Source organism: Tasmannia lanceolata, unplaced genomic scaffold (genome assembly GCF_043159265.1).
Source record: "Tasmannia lanceolata isolate RefF3 unplaced genomic scaffold, GAP_Taslan_0.1 ptg000018l, whole genome shotgun sequence".
NCBI classification, from domain to species: domain Eukaryota; kingdom Viridiplantae; phylum Streptophyta; class Magnoliopsida; order Canellales; family Winteraceae; genus Tasmannia; species Tasmannia lanceolata.
In genome coordinates, this window is record NW_027518695.1 from 12,728,189 (window position 1) to 12,755,071 (window position 26,883).

General features: G+C 39.2%; 1 protein-coding gene across 1 annotated transcript; it reads right to left on the bottom strand.

Moving 5' to 3' along the window:
- Positions 1-187: 187 nt before the first annotated feature.
- LOC143849768 (AMP deaminase-like) lies at positions 188-25,122 on the bottom strand. The gene is made up of 20 exons (XM_077358946.1): positions 24,222-25,122; positions 21,012-21,205; positions 15,260-15,467; positions 13,539-13,717; positions 13,368-13,419; positions 13,144-13,271; positions 12,828-13,007; positions 12,659-12,726; positions 12,396-12,538; positions 9,986-10,047; positions 8,959-9,072; positions 7,814-7,954; positions 4,873-5,025; positions 4,653-4,706; positions 4,413-4,523; positions 4,014-4,187; positions 3,862-3,942; positions 2,268-2,366; positions 1,055-1,178; positions 188-613 (listed from the first exon to the last, which is right to left on the bottom strand). Exons 1-19 carry the CDS (start codon positions 24,595-24,597, stop codon positions 1,110-1,112), a joined length of 2,586 nt encoding a protein of 861 aa, XP_077215061.1. The 5' UTR covers positions 24,598-25,122; the 3' UTR covers positions 188-613; positions 1,055-1,109.
- Between the last annotated feature and the right edge of the window lie 1,761 nt (positions 25,123-26,883).

Consider the following 26,883-nt stretch of genomic DNA (forward strand, 5'->3'; position numbering starts at 1 on the left):
AAGATCAGTAGAATTCCTCACTCCCCATCAATTTTGGGCTATTTGGTATACAGATGTGAGACTTCTTTATAAGACTTTCCTCAGCTCTCCTGGGCTGTTTAGTACACAGATCAGATTTCAAGAGTGAACTTCACTCCTGAATCCAGCTCACCTCAGATTAGTGGAATACTCTTAAGAACAGTGGATAAGCAATAAGGAATTTCTCTTTGCTTCTTGGTGCATTAGAAAGTCTGAAATCTTATAGAATCTGGTGCATGAGTCAGAATGCAGGAAAACACAAAATTCAGCCACTACGTAGAGTTGAAAATTTATATATTGCATACAAATTATTGCTGTTCTGTAAAAGAAGAGCCTCAGCAGATGAAATGTATTAATTATTGAAATTAGAAAAAGGAGAAGTTTCTTTGCTATCAGTAAAGGTAACTCATCTTCAACCCCTGAGTATTGGAGATCTATTTTAGTTGTTATTGTATGTGTGTTTTGCAACCACTTCTTCCTCCCCGCTTGGCTTCCCCTAGCCCACACAAGTCGCATTCCAGCTTGCATGGGCATACACAAATGCCCGTTGAGCTACATTGGCAGGATGAACAAGACATGTTACGTTCTTCGCCATCTGCACATCCAGAACAAGATTGGTTACGTTCGAATCGAACCCGACCTCTGTCTAATTTTATCTGTGTTTTGAAAAATCTTATGGTTATTTTTTTTCCTAGGCTAATCCGAACCCAACCTGACTAAACCCCGACCTGATTTGGAAGAAAGGGTTAGACAGGTTGGGTTAGGGTTGAAATATTTAGAGGCGGGTTGGGTTGGGTTGGGTTGGGAGTGACTATCATCGACCTGACTCCTGAGGCTCGGGTTGGGTCAGGTTAGGGTTGAGAGAATGCTATCTCGGATTGGGCCAGGGTTAGCCCAACCCAGCCCGCGTTGCACAGCTAGTACAGGCCAGTTCATGTTATTGGCATGTTCATAAGCATTTTCATTTTTGTAATCAAAGAGTCATTGTATGTTGATGGCATTTTTTGAACAACAAACATAACTTTGAAAAGCTTACCAGGGAAAAACACTCAGTGTTAATCAAGACCAGAGAAGGAAATATAGCATGAGCTTCACTTATCCACCTCTTCGGGAATATTAGCCTTGCCCAAATAAACTTGCTGCATCTCTTCTCTCCATATCTGCAGAATTGTGATTCATTTAGTACCCTTTTCTGTCAAATATATTTGTAGGAGGGGAAAATGGCTTTGTTTTGTCTGAAAATTTTCAATTTTTTATTGTTTTTAATTATAGAAAATGGAAGTGATTCTTAACTGATTCTTAGGATGGGTTTAAGTGGATTTTGAGTGACCGGTGTTTGGAAAAACATGCATAGTATTTTTCTTTCACATTTGAGTTTTAGTAGTCATTAGGTTTGTGCTTGGGCTGAATGGAGGAAGGTTTCTTTTAATTTCTAAGATTTTCTTGTTTTTATTCATAGAAAATGGTTTCTTTTAAGTAACATTTCAGACATTTGTGATTCATAAGGAATGCTAATTACTTTCACAATATGGTCCTGTGGTTAGCTTCGCACAATGGCGTTCCATGGTTTCCACCACTCACCTAAGAAATATTGAAACAAGCATTGTGAAACACCTTCCATACGTGAAATCAACAGCAAGGAACATCATTGTGTGGAAGCAAATGTATTCCTTATTGTTAATTATTATTATTATTATTATTATTATTATTATTATTATTGTTAATTATTATTATTGTTATTGTTATTGTTGTTATTGTTCTGCTGCTGCTGTGTTGTTGTTGGGATCTAAGAAACTCCAATTATGTGATCTTTCAGGTTTGAAATTACAACAAATCATACTTCATATTGATCTTTTATTCTGTTTTTTAAGGTGGAACAATACGAAGTATGTTCTTTTTTTTTCTTGGCATCCTTGTATAGTGTTCACACAGGATACACAGACATATTCTTTTATGGAATAACTATGAAATATTTATTAAGTAAATATTCCTTATTTTTTTCAAATAAATTATTTCTTAGTTTACAGTTTTTCCAATAACTTCGATTGGAATTGTTATTTCTTTTTTGTAGAAATTATTTCATTCCTTGATTTATTTGTTTCTGAAGTGTCCCAATGACTTTTTGGAGGTAGCTTTGCCATACACTAGGCAAGCGTTCCACCAGTCCAGATAACACTAATTTGAATCCTTGTACTAAGAGGCATAAAATGACTTGTAGCAGTGGTAAAAAAATGCAATTTATCACATACCATGTAACGAAATTCAACTCGGATGTGAGGCACGTTTGTCTTATGAATATCATTCCCGTCTGGACCTCTCTTGTAGTAAGTTTTCCCAATCCAATGAGACTGACAATAGATGATTCAATAGCTTAGCTCCAGTCAGAAGGTACTATCATAGTTTATATATAATTTACTACGCACACAAACAATAACATTTCAAGAAAGAGATAAGTCGAGGCACATGATTTTTAAGGACAATATGAGTATGCAGGATCTTCCAAAAAATAGTTCCTAATGAGCAAAAGCATAGCACATCACAAGTTCAGAAACGTAATGGATATGGATCAGCAGTAGTGGACTGAAATTGTTGTTTAACTCTTTTTTTTATTGTTCTATAGAAAGTCATTGGAAAATTCAAAATTTCATGTTTCTTCTTATATGTTTTGTAGTGGTGTTCAAGCACTCTTCTTCCGTGTTTTGTCCTTTTTGTGGCATACAATAATACAACCACAAAATTTGAATCTTCCCTCCAAGTTGCATGTTTTGTAGGAAAAAATTTAGCCCCACATTGAAAAGTGAGAAGGGAAGACAGGGATTTATTTATGAGAGTTGGTTTCCTAAGGGTTCGGATGAAAGAAAACAATGGAGACTTGAGGAAAAATCTTTACCACGCGTGCCTGCGCGCCGAGCCGAGCACGTGTCGTGTTGGTATGTGTACATTTGTGTTACTTGTATTTTTTTAATTGAATGTATTAAACTATTCCCATAATAATTTTATCTAATTTCTGCAAAAAATCGCATTTACAGTACTTGAACTTGTTTTTACCACGGTTCGTCATTTATCGCAGAAAAACTCGTGTTTACAGTGGCATTTGTAGATTTTTGTAAGCGTTTTGGAAGATTTTTAATACGCTTTTAACATAATGTTTCACATAATGCATCTCTTCAATTTCTTTAAATATACAGTAATGAACATGAAACAGGTATTCATTCGTATACAAATATTCTTCCTGTTTTCTTCGTCCTCTCTCTGAACAAGGGAACACAAGTCATGCTCCCAAGGTTGTCAAGCTGTTTCAGTGCACATCCCTTGAGCGGAGTTGTATCCCAGAGGCAAACGCTAGAGAACCCATCTGCACTGTGATTCATGGAATGTGGGGGCGATATTTGCCTTAAGGACAACGGATTTTAATCCGTGCCTAAACTCAATGATAAGTCATTATTTCATTTCTGTTTGATTCCTTCTTGTTTTTTGTTTGAATACTTGAGGTTTACTACTTCATTTTCGTCATTTGATTAAATATAATCCGAAATCTCTACATTTTTCAATTACAAGAGTGCTTACATGGACAAAGTGAACCTTAGAAGTTGAAGAACTGGTACTTCTACATTCTCACCGATCGAAAAATTCAAAAGCCCTCCATGGGATTGGACTCTCCTACTTAAAGGACATTGCATCCAATTATATGTTCAGTTATTTTTCTAGAGAAGGTTATCAGGCGTTGTTATGAAAAAGAGGAGATAGATAAAGAAAATTTTTGCCACTTTGATATAAATAAGTTACTAGTGATTTCCTGAAACATGAAAACAGTTTAGCTACTTTAAGGCTAAGATTATGTACCTTGAGAGCATGTGAAAAACCTGACTGGTACACTGAGTTCCGGGCAATCTCACATAGATCACATGAGCTTAGTTTCCACACCTGTATTTGAATGGGTTAGTATGTTTGCAACCTTCATACTGGAATTTCACAATAACGGAATGGAAGCTCACCGAAGCTGCTATACTGTATTCCTCCACCAAAGGTTCTTTTGTTAAGTGGATTTGTAGAGGGTCATCCGTAGAGAGAGAAACATTGAGGCCTCGTAAAAAAAACAATTGAAAAGGATTTCGATGATAATCGAGAAATAAGGAGTTGTTGCTAAGAGGAGACATGGCCAGGCCGATCTGGGAAGCACATTATCATCATGACAGTAAGTTAGGTAAGTAAAGCCACAGACACCAAATTCATAATATCACAGGACTGCCTACCAGATAGTTAGTTGCAATCGAAAATGAGATATTTAATAACTCACTAAAAAGGTGTAAAATCTAGGGGAACAAGAGAATTAGGAGAAACTGTGCAAATCAACCAGCTCAAATAGCAGTATCTACAAAAAAAAGGTCAATTACCTGTGCAAGATAATACAAGTACTGGAGGACAGGAGATTTTCTCAGATTGATTCCATGAGCAATATTGTGAGACACAAGAAATGTTGTAGCCAGATGGTCAATGTCACCAGCCTGTAATTAGTAGGCAACATGAGATGCCTGCTATAAAAAAAAAGAAAAAGAAAAAGAGAGAGAGAGGACAAAGAAGAGTTTTTTTTTTTTTTTTAAACAAAGAGGACAAAGAAGAGTTTCAACAAATACCTCCCCTGAATGTGGACGGAATTTAATAGTTGTCATGCCCTTTGACTCACGAAGCTGACAGATATCAACAAAGAGTTCAGAATTCTATTGCATTTTAAAACTGGCACAACATTTTAAAATGACGCATAGTTTGAAACATCTCATCTATTTGTAAAGGATTTGTAGAAGCAGAGTATAAAACAACTTTTAGTAGGCCTATTCCTGGAATTAGTATAAGTACCTTATTTAGGGTGAATAAGTTTGCATAACAGTAGTACACATAGTACGAGAATGCGGGATTAAAAATGTTGGTCCACTGAGCTGGTGTGGGCATATGTTTTGTCGGTCGCCTTTCGGGCTTACTTTCATCGTCCACCAAATCTAACCCAACAACCTGAGAATTCAGAACATAGAGGTCAGGCAAGTTGCAGCTAAAAACAGGCTGAACGAACACTCATCTTTTATTTAAACTGACTGCCTATGAGCCCAGTCCAGAGAAATTGTGTTTTATCCGCAATTCTTTTTTGAAGTTCATGGAAAATTTGGGAATAGTTAAGAATTTTTGCAATTTATTCAAAAGATCCCCAACTGTCCAAATTACTTGGGCATAAATTTCTCACGATTACTTGAAACAAAAAATTCAAAGGTAGGTTGATGATGGGATTTGAAACCGTGACCTTTATGTAGGAAACAATAAAAATTAACTAACACTACAAATTCACTTGAGTTAACACACACACACACACACACACACACACACACAAACACACATATATATTATATGTATCACTACTAATTCATTGTTACTCATTTGCTTTTATTAGTTGCAATTGTTTGTTGTATTTGATAGATATTTCAATTAATAAAAGTTCTGTAAAATATTTGTAGTGGAAATATATTCAACTTCACTTCAGTTTTAACGTAAATTGCTCCTGATGACATATGCGTAACAGACCAAACTCTACTTATATCCAAATATTAAGGAGGATCCCAGTACATGGCTCTTTAGCATAGCAGGCCCCTATCATCCATATCAAAGTAGCAAAAAGAAATATATTTAATTTTTTACAGTTTCTCATTATTACTTTAGTTTGGGCTTTCAGAATTTATTGAATGAAATTGTAGAGAGAGCGAAGATTTTCAAAGATTTCAGGAAGCAATAGCATCTAGGAAATGCGCAAACAAAATAACAAAATATGTGCTAATAAACCATTGTCAAAATCTTATGATTCAAAAATCAAATCAGTTATTCAACCCTTTCACTAATCACATGTTGGAGAGTTACATTAGTTTAGGCCCCATGTTTTAGTGCGCCTCTTTAATTTATTTCCTTCAAGTATTCAGTTTAGTTTTGATAGGGCCTATCATTAGGATGACCCTTATGGCATATGATGTAATTTTCTTAAAGACACTTTACCTTTCTCCACTTTTCTTCCTCTCACATATTCTCTCCTCCCTTCTCCATACGAACTTTATTGGGGGCATCCATTATCGACTTTAACATGGTATCATAGTGAGCATTCCAGATCTTGTCCAAGATTTAGAAGAGGTGCAAGATCAAGATCCAAAGGAATGTGCATCAACTAGAAACTCTAACCCTCTCTTCTCTTCTTTCGATCTTCCAGCCCTAGATCTACTGGAAATCTAGATTTTTCTTCAACAAGTTTCTAAACCCTCGTTTGAAACCCTAACTTCTTTCAAAACCTTAGTCCTCAATCCGTTTAAACTTCCAGCCCCAAGCAAATGTCCTAAATTTGTTCAAAAGTTCGTTTATCTCTTAATCCTAATTCTCCAATCCCAGTTCTCCAAATTTGAGTAGTAAGCCCTAGATCTAAACCTTAGTACCCTAGATCAACCTCATCAAGTGTGGACTGTCGTGTAGTGTGTTTGTGCGATCTGTTGTTGCGTTGAGTGAACTGTTGTGTGGAAGGACTATAGACTGTTGTGATACTCGTTCGAGTTAAAAATAAAGAAGAGATTTAAGATCAAAGAGAGAAGAGAAAGAAGGGATATTCCAGCAGCAGGGTTGTAGAAAAAAAGTGTGAAAGAGTGAGTTCCACAATCTCTATGTATGTTATACATAAAAGATTGGGAAAGGACAAAAATCCCCTTACGAGATTACATAATTATATTACAACACTCCCCCTCAAGTTGGTGAGTAGATATAGCTATACCCAACTTGCGAATTATTTCATCATGTCTGCCTCTGGTAACCCCTTGGTCAAAATATCAACCAATTAATGATGAGTAGTAATATAAGGAGTACAAATATCCTTGGAGGTCAGCTTCTCACTGAGTGTTGATCCACTTCAATATGTTTGTTCTAGTCATGTTGGATTGGGTCATGGGCAATGCTAATAGCCGCTATGTTGTCACATTACAAGTTCATAGGTACATGCACTTGACACTTGCAACAATAACTTTAGCCATAACAAATCACATACACGATAAGCCATTGGTCAAAACTCTGCCTGCACCCTGGATCTGACTGCAACTAATTGCTTCTTGTTTCGCCACATTACCAGATTTCCTCCCACTAGAGTACAATTGCCGGACGTAGACCGTCTATCGGATACCAATCCTACCCAATCTGGATCGGTCTGGGCTTCTACTCTCATGTGACCATGTGCTTTAAACATTAAACCTCTTCTTGGTCATCCTTTTAGATACCTAAGTATTTTGACTATGCCTCCAAATGAGTTGTCCTTGGAGTATGCATAAACTGGCTCACCACACTAACTGCAAAGGCTATATCAGGTCATGCTAGGGATAAATATATTAATTTACTAACAAGTCTATATTTTCTCACATCAACAATGATCATTGAATAAAGGTTTTCCCTACCATCAATAACCTTAAAGAATTGTTTGCTAAAAGGTGTAATGAAACGACACACACGCACATGCACGCACGCACAAAAAAAAACAACCATTATGCAATGATTCAAGCGTTTCAGGTACAAGAACCATTAACTTAATAATAGCATGCATCCCATAACGCCAAACCTTAGAATTGCCTATACTAAGTCAGATAATGCAACAGTATGGTAAATAGAACAACACAACTTAGTGTGCAACAATGATCCATATCAAAACATAAAGGGGAGTTTGAAGCTCAACTTTACAGCCCTACACTGGAGTAAGGAAATTGCATTGCAGGATAGGCTTAGATATAGGGCAAACCTGTTTTAGAAACACATGCAATTGAGGGTGTGAATCCGGATCAACCGTAACCTCAAAAAGGGGGAAAAAAATATTATCAAGAATGTTCTGGAAAGATGTAACGATTCCCATTTCTTTGTACACATTGTATAACCGTGGAAGCTGAAACACAGAGAATTGCCACAATAAGATATAAAGTATCCTTATAAACATGCCCACTTCTTAGAGAGGAAAAATATATATATATATCAAGGACACGAATAAAGAAATCATGGCACAGTAAGTTACTCATATTTAGAAGAGATGGTTTATCAGTGCTCAACATAGCAAGAGAACAATTTTCACAAACATGATAGATAGCAGCTAGAGATCATCCATTCTAATAACCGATTTTTGTACAATGCAAGGTTCATTTACATAGAACTACATTGCTTAGGTATGAATATGTTAATGAATACTCCGCAACACCTTTACAGACCTGACACCAACTTTTCTAACCAAAATGGGTGAAAGAAGGAAATATACAAAGCCCTTTTTGGCACAAAAATGTTTCAGGTTTCTTTAAAATATTTTTTTAATTATTTGAAATAGAAATATCAAAATTAAGAAGTCATATGTACTTCGGTAGGTCATCATTTGGTACTTTCTGTTTGAAATGAAAAATAAATTGATTTCCTTTGCGATTTTGCTAAGCATGTCGATCCACTTCTTCGGCAAAAGTTGTTTCTATATGTCGATGATTAAAATCTTAGCTTCTTAAATATATGCATTTTGATTTTAAAGAATGATAACTTCCTCACCAGAGTCATCCTCAAATATATATGAGTATTAACTAGTCAACAATGTCAGAGATAGGCTAGCTGCCGGCTGAATCAAGTCACAAATGCTAGAGCTATAAATGGTACAGAACACTACCAGTAAAGTCATGTCAAAACGGTCACAGTGCTAAATACATGCACATAGAATCTATTAGTCAACCAACTTAACTAGGCATGATTTTTCAAGGATGAAAGAATGCACGGAAAGAGTGGTGTAAATTAATCATGCTCTATAGAATAAAACATTCATGATGTAGAGAGATGCAAAACTATGCAAGATGTCAACAGGAATATTAATTTTATCAATGAAAATTATATCACACGATTAACTATAAGATATAGAAATACCTGAATCAACCAAACAACATTTTCACTGTATAATTCATTATTGACTATCCAACTTGCAAGTTGGTCCCATTCGCTTTGTTTTCTACCATATATTGATATCCTATATTCAGCCATCTGCCACAACAACATCATGCATCAGTACATGTAGAGCATGTCATAAATAGCAAGCATGCTGTAAAGTTTATTGAACAGGTATAATATAGAAGACACTATTTCTTAAGTACATATGATTGCAAAGCAAATTATCCATATGTCAAATAACTATATGGCGAGTTGCATTATCTGGGATCAACAGGTCTTGCTATGTTCGAAGGTTGGAGGAGAATCCAAGGAAAAATAGTAAGTTGTATATTGTAATAGAACTGAGCTTTATGTACTATTCGATATGATTTTAAGTCATGACATTATGACATTTATTATATTATGAATATTACTCCATCTTTCTTTACATAGAACTAGAGATCCTAGTGTAGCTTATATTGTGCATAAATATTAGCACCGACTGATGAAATATGGGTGATTCATCAGTCAGTGACTAAAATGGATGCTTCAAGACACACGTTTAAATGGATGCTTCAAGACACATTTTTATGCATGGGGCAAACAAAACATGCTTACAAATGGTCATCTACTTTTCATTATTCTCAGGGAATTTGTGCTTTTTGTAAATATAAATAACATTTCATGTACGAGGATGCCCAGGGTATCACTATTTAGAAGAAAGAATCTTGAAGAGGATAAACCCCATCAAGATGATGTGAAGTATGGCCTGCAAAGATCAAGCCACAAAGTCCTTTTCGGATTCTCCTTTCCCAACCAGGGCCTTGCTTTCATGCAAGAGGAACCCAAATGGTTATTCAGAATAATGACACCAAAAACTAAATAAAATCATCAGAAATCTCACAATTTTTTATAGTGCTTTTCTACTCATGAGTGACTACAGTGCAAAACATATGACCAAGAAAAAGTGGAATCAAGTGTAGATTTGTGTAAGCAAAAATCACAACAATCTACAAAGAGAAAGCACCTGATATTTACTTGCACCAAGATCAGAAAACACTTGCTTTGTCAGCTCGCCAAGGAAACGACCTGTTGGAGGAAGATGAGATGTAAAATCTTGGAGGAACAGAGCTATCAGACAATATCTAAAAGAGACATTCAAGGATCATCCATAGGAAGATGCAGAGTAAAAAAAAAACTAATGCCAGAAATATACATAATCAGAAAGATGAACAAAAGTCGTCAACAAAAAACCTCTTTTAGTGTGTCCTAATCTTCAAGTAGGGATGCATCTTCAAATCAATATACTCAATTGATAAAGCACATGAAATGATATCTAGGGTTTCAGGTTTCGGTTTCGGTATGCATGTCTTGTGCAAACCCAGGGTTCGCATGTTATTCTGGAGAACTTCTCAGAGATTGATGGGTGAAGCCTTCAAGTAAAACAGCACTACCAGTCCCCAAATCAGATTTAGCGTTCAAAAAGTCAATCAAATCGTATTAGGATTTCCACTCATAAGTAAGCTTTTAAGATAATTCACCAATAAGCATAATTCTTTTCAAACATAACTTGCAATAATATTTCACATCAAAAGATAGCAGATATGTATAAATATGGGAAGCATAGTAATATATAAGGTCCAGTTACAATATGACAATAAAGAGAATGAAAGCACTAGGGCCCCAAATAATCACCTATCTAGGGGTAATAATAACAACTAATCAAGTGTAAAAGGTATCTGGCCAAGGGGGTATCGGTAACCAAACCCGGGCTAATAAGGAAAGAGGGTCAAATCTCATCCAGGCCTCAAATCTCACATAGAAGGCCCAAGAGGAGTGGTGGAGAGGCCAGGAAGTTCGATCAGTCCAAAGGCAGCATCCTTCACAGATTGGTCGTGCCAAGGAAGGGAAAGATGGTGAAAATATGCTCGTGTGTAACTGTGGCAGCAAGATCACACAGAAGAGATGCAAAAACTGCGGCCATAGTGATGTACGGCTGAGAAGGATCAATAATACACTCCCATAATCAGTAAAGTAGCCTACAAAGGAAAGAAGATGCTGAAAGGAGAAAAGGAGAATAGTGGAGAAGGAGAGGAGGGACTGTAACCAGCAAGGCTAATAGTCCCATGAAAGAGAAAGAAGGAAAGGGCAGCAGTGATGGATTGTGTTACACTGCAAGTGTAGGAAAAGAGATCCAACAATCCAGAAGGGAAGAGTTCAAGGGAATAAACAGAAGCAAGGAGAGGGCTGTCGGCTAAGTGCAGACATTGATTCTGATGGCCGACAGTTGTATGAAAATACGAGGGAAGAAAAGGAAAGAAAGAGAGATGGAGGGAACTGGTGCAGTCGTGGACAGCAACCAATCGCCCGAGGAGAGGAGGGAAGAGAGAAGAGAAATAAACGAAGAGGAAGAGGAAGAGGAGAGGAGAGATAGGAGGGAAGAGGAGAGGAGAAATAAAGGGAGAAGATCACCTTGAGCAAGAAGGAAGGAGAAACTTCTCCTCTCAAGGCAAGAGGTGGAGGAAATCTTCACTTGAAGTAAACCTAGGGTGTGGGGGTGCGTGCGTGTGTGTGTGTGTGTAGGGGGGCAAGGTGTTACATAGCGATGAGGTGTGGGCCCTAGTTGATGTGGACAACCCCCATATTTAGGTTTCCAAAGTTAGTCTTAAAAATTAGCAAGTAGTCACAAAAAAGGCGGGGGCCCTAATTGTGTATTTAGTTTGGGTAACATAACCTTGTCTATATTTATAGTATCACCACACTCTATATTGGATCATACAACTTTGCAGAAGATTCAAGCTCCCATTTAAAGCATCTTCTGAGCGATTACATAAACCCGAGCCACACAAAAGCTATGCTAGAGGATTCTTCACATACCGTGTGGATTGTTCATTGTTTATGTGTTGTTCCTCTCTCTCTCTCTCTCTCTCTCTCTCTCTCTCTCTCTCTCTCTAGCTCTTTATTTGATCTCTTTGATGTAATTTTGCATGCTTCTGTGTTTGATTAACATCCCTATTGCAATTTGAGGATTAATCGCATGTAGTTTGCGTAACACATCCTTGTCTATATTTATATTATCACTAGATACTCTACATTGGATCCTACAACTTTGCAGAAGATTCAAGTTTCCATTTGAAGCATGAAAGCATTCTCTTTCAGCGATTACAGAAACATAAGCCAAACAAAAAGCTATGCTAGGGGATTCTCCACGTTCCGTGTGGATTTTGTGTTGTCCCTCAGCATTCAGTTTTCGTAACACATCTTTGTCTATATTTATATTATCACTAGACACTCTATATTGGATCCTACAACTTTGAAGAAGATTCAAGTTCCCATTAAAAGAATCCAATTTGAGGAATCACAGAAACACGAGCCACACAAAAAGCTATGCATACGAATAGCATTAAAGGAAATATAGTCAAGGAAACGCAACTTACCCTGGATAAGATTATCTTGCTTCAGGAAAATCTCCCTAAGCCTACTTTGACCACAAGGATTATACTTGAGATTGAACTTGTCAAACCGATGGAATGTACTCTTGTCTGCATGAACATCTAACAGATCAACATTAAGGTCGTACCTGATCCAAAGAAATGCAATCAAATCAGGAGTCAGATACTTCAACATTAAGGTTGTACCTCAAGAATAAAATAAAATAAAATGTAAAAGTGGTTGAAAGTAGAAGTAAATTCCATGCTACCCAGTCAAATCCAAGCTCTCAAAAACTTCTTTGAGAGTCAGGTACGTTCCATCTCTGAATATCACAACCTGAATAAAAACACGCAGAGGTAGAGAGCTACCCTAAATTGACAATCTGAACATGATAAAGATTGCATTGAGAACATCGGAAAGTAAATTCAGATAAGTACCTCGTCGGGTTCTTTCCTCAGCTTTGACTTTATAAACCTCAAAAGATGTTTCTGATTCATGCATGCTGAGTGATGAACGTGTGTATCAACTTTTCTGACATTGTAAAAGTCACGATGTGGTGCACTTTTCTGAGCAAGAAATTCCCTATCCGCATTAAGCATCACGTGAAGATTGAATTTCTGAATGGAGCTCCAAAAGAACAATATATCAAATGTCAGACCATTATTTATTTATAAAACAAATATTTTTATGAGAAATTCAGATCAGTTCTTTGAAGTTCAGCTAATGTGGCAGTATCAAGAGCAAAGCAATTACTTGTTCAAGAAGAACCAAGCGATGGTGACATAAAGTTCGGATATTCCCAGCTGCTATTACTCGAAGGATGCGATGTAGGTCGGTAAAAAATGTAGTAGCATCAGGAACAGGAAAAAGTTCTTCTGTTGCTGAAATAAATACAAATGCAAACAAATGAATTAAAGACCTTCCTGACTAAAATGAAACAATAAGCTACAATATGAAAATGGCATTGTCATCCTTACCATCTTTATTTGCATAAACATGAATAACTCCATCTTCCATCTGAAAAAAATGCTGAAGAAAATTTTGAAACGTCTTAGTGACATCAGAAGTAGAAACTGTACTCTTGTTTTATGTGGATGCGCCATTAATAACCAATTCTATTAAAAAATGCATAGAAAGAATAAGCTCACATCAGTTTTCGGCTCAGCAGCATATGCAAATGGATTTGGATTAGCCTTTGGCGTACTGGGGTCGGTTATAACTTCTTTCTGCCAAGGAGCAGCCTCTTCCCTGAACAAATAGCTTTCTCGCAAACCAAGGCATTCTTGAAGGGCCAAATAGACCTCCGCTTCATCCGCAGATGGTAACTCTGATAGTGAATAAAGACAAAGTAGCAATCAACAGTATGGCCTCTATGAATTAATCTTCCATTTATTTCGAAACACCAATGTTTGCATAATTCAAACTCTACAACTGACTAATTTTTCAACTCACACCCTTTACGGTTTTACCATTATGTGTTAATAAACTTGCAAAACTTTTGGCAAACTCGAATAGCTTCTTTGTCGTGATAGAAGAATTGTTTTGGGCACTCAACAGGAATGGAAGGAAACACGTCTTCATTATGTTAATAAGCATGGTCGTCTTTTGCGGTTGATCCTTTAGCTCATGGCTAAGGCTTTGTTCTTCAACCTTGAAATCGGAGGTCCAATCCCAGCTTACCGACCACCGCCAAAAAAAGCATGGTCCTTTTATGTTCATTGTGTGTTGATAGAAGTTTCATCCATACACTCAGTCGACCATACACATGCAAGTTGCCATAGGTAAAGATATTCTGATACATTGTTTGGTGGGCTCGTTTTAAGTTTTTAACCATTTAACCAGAGGCCGATAACCAAATTGTCAAAAACAACTTCTAATCATAGTGTGATAAGCACATAAAGGCATACTTCACGGTTAAGGCTTTGTTCTTCAACCTTGAGGTCAGAGGTTCAATCCCAGATTACATACCCCGCATCCTCCCAAAAAAGCATGGTTTTATGTCCATTGTGTGTTGATAGAAGTTTCATCCATACACTCAGTCGACATACACATGCAAGTTGCCATAGGAGAAGATATTCTGATAATTGTTTGGTGGACTCATTTTAACTTTCTAACCATTTTAACGAGAGGCCGACAACCAAATTGTCAAAAACAACGTCAACTATAGTATAGTAAGCACATAAAGGCATACTTGTAATTATGACATATGGGAATACTTAAAATTATATTAATTATGACGATAATATAAGGTCGATTAGAGGGGAGTCGATTTTTGTGCTCCCTATTCTCCAAAACCCTATTTCTCCTATTCTTCCTCTTATATATTTTGGTGATTTCCCATTCCAACTTGGCATCACAGCATGCCCTTTCTTTTCTTTCCTTTTTTCCCCTTTCTTCATTGTGCCCAAGAGAGATGACATCGCTGTGCTGTATGATTGACATTAGTAGTCATACATCCATGTTTTGAAGCTGAAAATTGTTGCAAGCATGTGGAACATATTTTAACAAATTTATGATGATCTTTTAAGACTTTTTTCAGGATGATCAGATGAAATGGTGTGCTGGTTTCTCAGGGAAAAAAACAAAGTTGATGCAACTAAAGTGGTCAACTCGATAAAAGGTTTGTACATGGGGAAATGGTAATTGTTTGGTCCAAAATAAAAAAACCTAAAAGAACAAACTGATCTCACAGATTTAGAGAAACGTGGAGGGAGCTGTGTTGTTTTTTTCTTTCGTAAGCCATAATGGGGTGCTGGTATGATCAGATCATGAACCACAGCTTACATCCACAAAGTTGCAAGTTTCTACATTAAGAGCAAAGGAACATGCATATAATTTACTCCTCAGAGAAAGGCAAAAGTTGTAATACCATTTGGTGAAATCCTCAGCCTTACAAAACTTTCGTGTTCCGGCTCTTTCCTAAGAATATCAGCTGCTACAGGATCAGGAGGAACACCATGCAGGTCACCAGATACACTATGAGATCGAATCATGCTAGCCGCAGCTATTGGCTTTTGGTCCCCATTGGCATTAATGTGATCAGGCAAAGTTTGAAATAAACTGTTACATTCTGGTCCCTGTCCATGGCAGGTTAAGATTCCATCAGATTCTCTAGTTTAAGGAAATATAAAGCACACAACAAATAACCACAGTTCATTTTGTAGAATATATTTATTTAGCATAAAAGACAGAACCACGGAGAAATTTTAAGCTATCTCCACTAAAGCAAAGCAAATAAAGAAAATCCGACAACTAATTCAAGAAATATATAACCACACCATAGATGCAGAAGAATTACAAAGAATTGATGAAAAGGCCATTACAGTTTACAGCTCTAAGAACTCAACAGCAGGTTATTTCCAACCAAGATGAACTGATGCAAATCAAGTATACATATAATTCATATGGTTTTGCCATTTTAGATCAGTACAAACAGTTGGGATAAAAATTGTTGAAGAAGAAGAAGAAGAGAAAAGTATAGTGAGATTGGAGCTCCCCCTCACTAATGTATTCATATATAAAGGAGAAACCATACAAAAAGACAACTATGCCCTTAAGGCTAATACACCAACTTCTAACACTCCCCCTCAAGCTGGAATGAATATATTATACATTCCAAGCTTGTTACAATTGTCATTCAATTTAGCATTACTTAAGGGCTTAGTGAAAACATCTGCAAGCTGATCCAGAGATCGAGTGAAGGAAACATGAATCTCGCCTCTATGTATTCTCTGGCGAAAGAAGTGAAAGTCAACCTCTGCGTGCTTGGTACTCTCATGAAAGACAGGATTGGTAGCTATATAAATCGCAGCTTTATTATCACAATAAAGCCGAGCTGGAGAGGATGAAGGAAAACCAATCTCTGATAGAAGAGAACGCAACCAAAGAAGCTCTCCACTAGTATGGGACATGACTCTGTACTCTGATTCGGCACTGGACTTGGAAACTATGTCTTGTTTCTTGCTCCTCCATGACACTAAATTGCCTCCCACAAAAGGTACAATATCCAGTGGTGGATCGCCTGTCTGCAGGAGATCCTGCCCAATCTGCATCACAGAAGCCTTCCACTCTGATATGCCCTTGCTTCTTGAATAGGAGGCCTTTACCTGGTGCTCCTTTCAAGTAGCGAAGAATCTAAATCACTGCTTCCCAGTGTGAAGTACGAGGAGAGCTCATATGTTGGCTGACAACACCAATAACAAAGGATATATCTGGACGAGTGACTGTAAGGTATATGAGCTTGCCAACTAGCCTCCTGTATCTGCCAGGGTCTTCTAATAAATCTCTTTCTTCTGGAAGAAGTTTCCCATTTGGGTCCATGGGAACAGAAGCAGGTTTCACTCTGAGATGGCATGTCTCCTCAAGAAAGTCCAGAACATATTTCCTCTAGGAGAGGGAGATGCCTCTAGTAGAATAGGCAACCTCAATACCAAGAAAATACCTATGACGACCCAAGTCTTTGGTTGAAAATTCCTTCTGCAAGAAGGTCTTCAGCTTTTGTATCTCTACTGAATCACTGCCTATAAGAATAATGTCATCAACATATACTATTAGTAGCACATAACCTGCAGCGGAGTGGTAACTGAAGACGGAGTGATCCACAGCACATTGCTTCATGCCAAAGTGCATGCTAGCATCACTAAATCGGCCAAACCAAGCTCTAGGGGATTGCTTGAGGCTATATATAGATCTCCTTAGCCGACATACTGAGGACGACATCTCCCCCTGAGCAACATACCCAGGAGGTCGCTCCATATACACTTCCTCAGTAAGCTCACATGTAGAAAGGCATTCTTGACATCTAACTGATGCAAATGCCACCCTTGGTTCACGGCAAGTGAGATAAGAACCCGAACGGAAGGTATCTTGGCAACATGAGAGAAGGTCTCGTGTAGTCAACGCCAAAAGTCAGTGTATAACCTTCGCCACCTAGCCGCGCCTTAAGGCGCTCGACGGTGCCGTCAGGTAAGTGTTTCACGGCATAAATCCAGCGACAACCCACTGGCCGAGCTCCAAGAGGAAGGGGAACCAAATCCCATGTATGATTGGCCTGCAAGGCCTCCCTCTCAAGATCCATAGCGGTACGCCAACCCGGATGATCAAGAGCAGCTGGCAAAGATTGCGCCAAAGAAACAGAAGACAAAGAAGATACAAAACCTCGAAATAGAGGGGTGGGAGTATCATAAAAAATAACAGAAGAAATGGGATGAGCAGTACAATGAGAGCGAGTACGAGAAGCAATGGGAGAATCTGAAGTAGCAGTAGGAGAGAGAAGAAGAGGTAACTGAGAGGAGGGTGACGGGATCTCCGGCTGAGAGAGTAATGGCACAGGCGGAGGAGGATGGGCTCCAGACTTCGGACGACGCTGATAGATCTGGCGAGTAACAGGACGGGTAGCCGGAGGAGCCTGTAAGGATGATGAAGGATCAGACACAAGGGTCAGCTCGGGAACTTGCGAAGGAGAAAGAGGAGCAGGAACTGGAAGGGCGACCCGAGGGAGAGGGATATCCGAATCGAGAACAGTGGAACGTTCCGCAGGAGTGAGAAAGTAAGACTCTGACTCGAAGAAGGTAACATCAACAGAGACAAATGATCGACGCAAGTGAGGGCTGTAACAGCGATAACCTTTCTAAGTTCGGGAGTACCCAAGAAAGATGCATCGTTCAGCCCAAAGATCCAGCTTGTCTAAGCCTGGGCCAAGGTTGTAAACAAAACACACAACCAAAAATCCTAGGGGTGAGAGGGAAAGGATCATGATGAGGATGCAATATAGCAAAGGGAGAAGAGCCATCCAGGACCGAAGATGAGCCTGTTGGCGAGGTGGCATGCAGTGAGGATAGCATCACCAGAATAAGATTTGGGAACTCGCATCTCAATAAGAAGTGTACGGGCTCCATCAAGTAAAGATCGCATCTTCCTTTCCGCTACACCATTCTGTTGGGAGGTATGAGCACAGGAAGATTGGTGGACAATATCACGAGTGGAAAGAAAATCCTGAAAACCATTGGATTTGGAGAAATATTCCTTAGCGTTATCTGTGCGCAAGCATTTTAGAGTACAACTGAACTGATTTGTAACCTCGACATGAAAAGTGAGAAAAGTAGAGAAAACCTCAGACCGATCTCGAAGCAAATAAACCCAAGTCATGCGAGAAAAATCATCAATAAAGACAACAAAATATCTATAGCAAAAAATAGAGGTAGTCATCGAGGGACCCCATACATCAGAGTGCACTATATCAAAAGGGTGTGAGGCCCTACTAACAAGCCTAGATGGAAATGACACACGGTGGTATTTTCCAAGTTCACAAGCCTCGCACGTAAAAGATTGAACAGGAGAAGACATAAGAGGAGTGCGTCGTAAGCGGTCAAGAAAGGGATGACCAAGACGACAGTGCCACTAGTAGGAGTCGACAGAACTGTGCAAAAGTGCGGGAGAAGAGCCACAATCCAGATGATAGAGTCCATCCACCACTCTACCCGAGCCAATCGTCTTCCCAGTTGAAAGAAACTGAAATAAATAATAAGACGGATAAAATGAGACAGAGCAATTGAGATATTTAGTAATCTGACTAATGGAAGGTAAGCTAAAAGGGGATTTAGGAACACATAGCACAGAGGATAAGGTAATACCAGGACAGGGAGAGGTAGTACCAATACCAGAGATGGGAGTAGTACTCCCATTAACAGGTAATAAACTGAGAGGAGAGAGGACGAAAAGAGCGAAGGGACGATGAGATACCTGTAGTATGATTCGAGGCTCCAGAATCAATGATCCAGGAGCTCGAACGAGTGAGCCGACACTCGTAGGGTGGCTGGTCAGCCGGAGGCGCTGGAACTCATCGTAGTCGGCGCGGGAAAGAAAGAAACCTTCAGATGGCGAGGCATGGCTCTGCTCTGAAGAGGAAGAGGGCGGTCTGTAGCGGAGAGATACAGACCGGAGAGATGTGCTGGTCGACGCTCAGGGTGAAGAACAGAGCATGTCTCGAGGGTGTGTCCTTCCCGGCGGCAGTGAGAGTAGTAAGGATGAGGACAACCACTTGTACCCCGTCCACCAGGAAAATCTCGGCCAGAGCCACGGCCACCACGGCCTAAGTCAAGTCCACGACTGAAGGTGCCACCCCCTCGGAAAGCACGATCACCAATGCTATAGGCCGCCGTCGCAGAGCCATCAAAAGACGGAGTGGGCAGAGAAGTACCAACGATACACTGCTAAGCTCGTAAATAGACCTCCTATAGGGAGGGCATAGTCCTAGAGCCAAAGATCTGCTGCCGGAGAGGGAGGAACTCAGGACCCAGCGTCTCAAGAAAGTGAACAACACGGAGCTGGTCCCGCTGCTGGGCAGCAACAGCTAAGTCTGTCGTGAGAGGTATGAGAACATTCAACTGCTGACCGTGAGAGACAAACTGGCTATAGTACCCATAAAGAGGGGCGTCACCACGCCTGAGATACATCCACTGGGAATAGGTGGAACAAATGCGAGCAAGATCGCCAACCCCAGAAAAGACAACTGCAGTCTCATCCCAAATATGCTTGGCGATCGGAAGATGCATCATGGTGCCAAAAATCTGAGAGGTCATGCTCTGCCATAAGAGAGTACGTACAAGAGCATCGTCCTCCTCCCACTTCTCATAGGAGGAATCAGTGGAAGGAGGAGGAGGCCGACGATGACGTAGATCCTGCGTCGAGCAATGAGGTAAGTTTTGACAGCGACCTTTCAATTGACGTAATTTGACCCATCTAATGGAACAGTAGTCATCGGAGGGAATGAACCATCCCCCGAGGAAGAAAGAGTGGAGGATGAAGCCATAGGTGAGGGGAGAGTAGGACTAGAAGTAGCCTGACCAAGAGAGGGATCCTCGATGATGGGAGAAGGGAAGGGGTGAGGTTGTGGGTTTTGGGTTTTGGGTGGAATAAAGTTAGGGTTTTGGGAGGAGGATGGAGGGAGATGAAGAAATAAGATGGTTAGGGTTAATGGAAGGGTGAAGAGAGAGATGGAAGGATGGTGATCCTCAATGGGTCCCTAGGGTAACCTAGCGCTAGGGCTCTGATACCATGTTGAAGATGAAGAAGAAGAAGAAGAGAAAAGTATAGTGAGATTGGAGCTCCCCCTCACTAATGTATTCATATATAAAGGAGAAACCATACAAAAAGACAATTATGCCCTTAAGGCTAATACACTAACTTCTAACAAAAATCAATCTGAATTTCTTTTTATTTCCAGCATCTTCATGATTATTTTCTGCATAAATCTACTTCAAGAAAAAAAAAGGTTTCCAACATTAATGTTAATCAAATGAGATATACTTCTCTCCAAACCATAAAACTCTGTGGATACTAGCTTTGTACTGCCTCATGATACTAATGCTCATGAAATTCTAGAGGTATAAGCCACAATGATGAGTGAACAACCTTAAAAGAGAATGCTACTCCAAAAACACTAGAACAATTTTAATGAGGGAGCTAATCAATGGTATATGGAGCATAGCAATGGATCAATGAGAAATCAAAAAATATATGTCCAATATTGTAAAAGCGGCATGGAGAGAGAGAGAGAGAGAGACTCGCATACAAAATAATGAACATATTAAGACAATAAAACAAGTAAATGATAAACTTACGGCTTTTCCATTGGCATGCAAATATGTCTTATCTAGTTTGGTATTGTCTGACAAGTTATCCTCTTCATCCGATCCCTCTAGGCTCTCAAAGGCACTGGCACTAGCAACAGGAGACTTTGGAGAAGGTGGTCTAATTACATGTCCAGCCCTCTTGGTTGAACTTGGACGGCTAGCAGATTGTGTATTACCTGAAACTGTTGAGATTGTTTTAGATATCCGCATGATTGGTTAATGACATTGAAGAATATTTTGTAATTTCATAATTTGATATAAAAATTAATAGATTATCTTTTCCACTACTAACGCACTAACAAAGAACTTTTTTTCTTTTTGAACAATAACCCAACAAAAGAACGTTTTTCTTTTTGAACAATTAACCAACAAAAGAATATTTGATGAAAACAAATGGATTTGTTGTTAGCCCAAGGGTTCAACAAGCACTTCGGACCCGTGTTTTGATGATTAACAAACCCAACTTGATTATCACTTAAAACTTGGTTTAATGGTTTTCTGAGTGTAAGTGCAATTCTGTAAGCCTAGATCAAGGACCAAATCAAGCTCAAGTGGGACCAAGGACCAAAGCCAAAGCTGAAGCCAAACTTGAAGAGTCTTTAAAGTTGAGACAAGAAGAAGACTGGACCGAGAACTGAAAGATCCGACCAAGAACTGAAGATCTAAAGAAAGTTTTTCTTTTCTTATAGGGTTTACAAGTCTTGGCACACTTAAATAGCTAAAATCAACTAAAAGGACTTAAAAATTCAAGTGGACCCAAGTCTGAATGACCAAGGTGGAGTCCAAACATGTCAGGACCCTTATGGCACTCCAGATGGTCCACTATGAGAATCCACGGATGAACATGCCAAAAAATGAACAACCATTCTAGTGAGTTTGATGGACGACCGTTGATATGAATGTGCAACAGGGACAGTCGAGCATCCAAGAGACTGGTCTTCGTCCGGTAAGCCAGAATATCATCTTCCGTTTTGGCTCTTGAGCAGGGGATGAAGGTACTCATTTTTATTGGACCGCCTTACTCATTTTTATTGGACCGCCTTACGCTGACCTGCCTTATGACTCAAAGCTGGGAGTAGCTGAGAATGAGATTTCACTCCTACTACTGGAGTCCATACTATACTAAGGGCCACTAAGTTGAAACATTGCGCTCTCGCATTCCTTTCTTACCGGTCGTGAGTCTCGTGACTCCAGCGGTCAGTCCTCAATGGCTAGTTGGACGGACATCAGTGGATCGTCCGTTCTGCCTGTTGCGCACCCTATAACGACTACTTCTTGAGTTTTTCTATATAAACTCACTTCGGATTTATTTATTAGATACTTTAAAGCAGCCCTAACTCCCTTGAGCTATTGAACACAACTGAGAATCCATTCTAGCCTAAAATTCACTCATTCTCTCACATGTGCCATTCACTTGTAAATTTCTTTGAGACAAGTTGGGATCAACGTTGTATTCAATTACTTTTGAGTGTGGGAGGAAGATCATCAATTGTACATCTGCCTAGCAAGAGGCAAGCTCCACTTTCTCTTTCTTTCTTCTTTGTACTTGGTGTAAGGGGCACCGAATCAACCCTTAGTGTAGAGGAATTTCGGAAGAAGTTTTGTACCGGTTTGATCTCTACCCGGAAACAGATTGTTAATTAGTGAAGACTCAAGAAAGGGATTTCTTGAGAGAGTGGACGTAGGCTGGGTTGGCCGAACCACCACAAAAGCTTGGTGCCAAGATTTCTTCATTTTTCTCTCCTCCTTCTCCTTGTGGTGTGGTAACTTGTATTTCATTCCATTTAATTTTCATCCATTGCATTTAGTGTTTGATATGCTAGATAGATTTGTTTTAAACTGAATAAAAAGTTTTTTTTTATAATTGGTATCAGAACTTAGAGCTAATGAAAAGGCTAATAGTCTAAAAGAGTAATGGAAACAACATCGGGGTATGAGGAACGCCATTTCACTTCTAGACCATCATGCTTCAACAGTTCCAAGTATGGATACTGGAAAACCCGAATGTCGATCTATCTTAAATCGATAGATTTCGAGATTTGAAAGATCTACAGTCAGAGGTAACGGCTCATCATTGGAGTCACTGTGCATTGTCGTGGCACTGGAAGACATAGAATAGGTGAAATGAGACTCCTCTGGTATGGAAGAGTCATGAGAATGACTACCATCCCTGTTGGATGACAAAAGCACCAATTTTCGCAGCCTGGTGAAAAGGGAATATGTATTATATTCCGTCATACATGGCGCATCGATCATATTGCCAAGGTCTGCCCAAGAGTACATGACAGTCATCCATCGGCATTATATCAAACCATGCCACATCTCAGTACTTATCTCCCATGGAAAACGTTACAAAAGATTGATCGTTGAGGTGACCCATATACTAGTATCTACTCAGCCAGGCCATCTCATATGGCTCAGGTTGAGGCTCGAGCTTTAAACCAAGCTTCAAAGCGGCATCTTGGGAGATGATATTGGCACGACTGTGATCAAGGTGCAAACTTTGCTGTCGATGGTACATTTGGAAGAGAAGACATCATGTCTCTTCTCACGTATCCCATGCGGTCTATGCTGTCCTAAACTCAAACTGATGCAATTGGTGCCCAATTCAGCCCCAATTTCTCGCCTCAGGAAATATGAATCAGTAAAAGAGACGAGGCTGGAGGCAGCTCTGTATCCAATCAGAATATGATCAAACACTTACTGTTCAAATACTTACTCTGAGCTGATCAGAAGCTGAAAGCAGAAAAGATAAGAGCCATTGATGAAAGGCTTTTCAAAACACGTCACATACAACTTCGTCACTTTCATAGAAATGTCTTTAACTGATTCTTCTAAAAAAGAAACGCATCAACAAGGAACAGGAAGAAAAAAAAAGGCGAACGCAGAGAACTGCATATTCCACATTTAATTAATCCAAGAGATTTCACATTTCATAGTTTTCAATCCATAATTTACCCAGTGATATCAAATAAGAGAGTGTTAATTCGCAATTTGCATCCAAAAAGAAAAATATAATCCATAATTGAAAAAGAAAAACCCCAATACTACGAGTAATAAAATTATGGAAGAAAATGTCTTAAACTGATTCTTCTTTTCTTCTTTTTTGTTTGAAATGATCTTATCATCTTAAACTGATTCTTTCAATGAAGAATGCAAACGATTTTCACTCGGGAGAGAAGTCAGACAATTGCAAACCTTCTGGGACCGTGTGGAGCCGAGGAAGGCCGACAGGAATCGAGAGGCTCCGGTCCTGGACGGAGAAGGGACCATTTGGCTTCCCCTCTATCTCCACCTTGGGACCATTTGGCTTATCCTCTCTTTCTACAGTGGATTCGCGGCGGCTATTTCCTGCGCCCTTTCTACGGTGATGGTGTTGATTCCTCTTCTTGTTGGAATGCTGCCCTCTACTGGAAGTCTCTTCTTCGCCAGTGCTGTCTTGGTCCCTCTCGATCGCACGAGCAAACTCCAGAAGCTGATTCAGGGTTTTCCTGTGCATGTAGTAGGCTGAAACAGCCACGAATGAGGCTCCTACCAGCGCCGCCATTGCTAGATGCACAGCATAACCATCCATCTCTCTCTCTCTCTCTCTCTCTCTCTCTCTCTCTCTCTCTCTCTCTCTCTGGATGCAAGAACCCTAGGACTACAGTCAGAGACTAAAGAGATACTCTCTCTCTAGAAACCCTCGGATAATAATCAGAGACAAAATAGATACTCTCTCTCTAGCAACAAGAAACCTTGGATTACAATCAGATTAAAGAGATACTCTGTGTGTGTGTGTGTGTGGATACAAGAACCCTAGGACTACAATCAAAGACTAAAGAGATACACTCTCTCTCTCAATCAGAGACTAAAGAGATAATGTCTCTCTCTCAATCAGAGACAAAAGAGAAACTCTCTCTCTCTCTCTCTCTCTCTCTCTCGGTGGAAAGCAAAACCCTTGGGCTACAGACAGAGATTAGGGTGAGAGAGGAATGTTTTTGTTTTTTGGGGAAGAAGAAGAAGCTAATTTCTGCCTATTTATAGAAAGAGAGAGAGAGAACACATATTCGTATTCTACATTCTGCTGCCTCAGCACTCAGCAGAGACACGGTGGAGGCAATCTTATAACAGAGAATGTTCGCACCTTCTCTCTTTTTTTTTTCTATCTATTCCTCTTTTTCCCATTTTGGCCGCCACTTGAGCTGGGCCCACTTTTTAAGTTATAAGTATGATCTACATCGTTCAATCTACAATGGCCCGCGACTTTCACACAACTCTATTCAACATTTTCAACCGTTCGATCTTCAGACTTGAATGTGAACCCAGCAATTATTGTATCTTGTCCACCCAGATCTTAAATCTTCTAATTATGGCAACATTCTCTTCCGAAAGGGCACTTTGGATACATAAATTTTATAACCCTAGATTTTACGAGCTAAAACCTAAATTTTATAGGCAGAAACCTGGATTTAAAATCTAGGTTTTACCTTATAAAATCTATGCAAGTTTTATAATATAAAATCTAGGTTTTGGCTTCTATAATTCAGGATTTTACATTCTTGTGCGTTTGAATTGAGGGAACCAGGTGCTGGAATTGGTATCCTATTAGAATTATGCCATATTCAGGGGGTTTGGTTCAGATGAATGGAGCAGGATGAGGCAGAATTGAAACCACCGTTTGGTTGTTGGAATTTTTTTGGTTCTTGGGATTTTTGTGGAACAAAAAACTTCCTAGTAGATTGGTGGGGAAAAAAACTCCCTATAAGTATCCCGGTAATATAAAAATCCCTTTGTTTGGTTGCTTGAACTGTTGGGAAGAGAAAAAAATCTTCTGCAAGCTTATTTTGGTTCCTGGGAGTATTTTTTTTTTCCTTCCTGGGGTTTCGTGTGGGGTTATTTTGGTCCCTGGGATTATTTTGGGCCCACCAACCAAACGCGGGTTTCCTGCGGAAATTCCACAAAAGTCCCAAGAACCAAAAAAATTCCTGCAACCAAAATCTATTTCCCAGCCAAGAGCAGTATTCTGATTCTGTCTCGGATGGAATTAAATTTTTATTGGAGTTTTTTAATTATGGGAATTTTATTACATGTCTCCAAGAGTGTAATTACTTTAAAAAACTGAAAACTACTAGAAACTCCCTACATCAAAACATATGTGAAACTGTTATTAATTACCAATTAATGAGAAATTATATGGTAGCCGACCGTGTAGTAACAAGGGCGGAGAAACAGAAAACCTGCCACCCTTGATTTTTTATCCAAGAAAAAGTAAAAAAAGTGGGTTTTGCTTGGATAAAAAATCAGGGGTTTCTCTCACCGACCTTTACAAGTAAAGGTCGGCCACCATATAAAATCTCTGTTTCTTATCCCTTAATTAACTTTCAAATCTTTCTTTACTAATTTTATCCTTAATTATAGGCAATGTTTACTCGTGCTTACAAGAGATATTAAGGATAGCAATAGACAAATCTCTCTCTCTCCGCCAAGAATTAAGGGTAAAATCGGTAAAGAAAATTTTGAAAATTATTTAAGGCATATATAAGACGGTAGTATTGGTGATTAAAGAAAACAATTTGAGGGATTCTTGTATTAGTTTGATGTAGGGGTTTTTTTCCATTAAAATAAACAATGGAGTCCATATGGTTTGATAATCAGACCATTCATTTGTTAGGCCCCAACTTTTCTAGGCCGGGCCTCGAAAATCTTCTCCACAAGATGATCCTAACTCTTTGATTATAAAGGGACGGCACAATATAGAAATCTCTATAGCTCACGGCTTGGCTTATCTAAGTCGGGGCCCAACAATAAATGATTTGGATTATCGAACCGTGTGCGCCCCAATGTATTTTTTTTTTTAAATAAAATACTTACACCTACA

Coding starts and splice junctions, on each gene's coding strand:
- LOC143849768 (XM_077358946.1), bottom strand. CDS start 24,597: ATGGATGGTTATGCTGTGCATCTAGCAATGGCGGCGCTGGTAGGAGCC. Junction 13,008..13,143: donor GCTTGGTTCTTCTTGAACAA/GTAATTGCTTTG, acceptor AGCTCCATTCAG/AAATTCAATCTTCACGTGAT. Junction 4,524..4,652: donor TCCGTCCACATTCAGGGGAG/GTATTTGTTGAA, acceptor TACTAATTACAG/GCTGGTGACATTGACCATCT.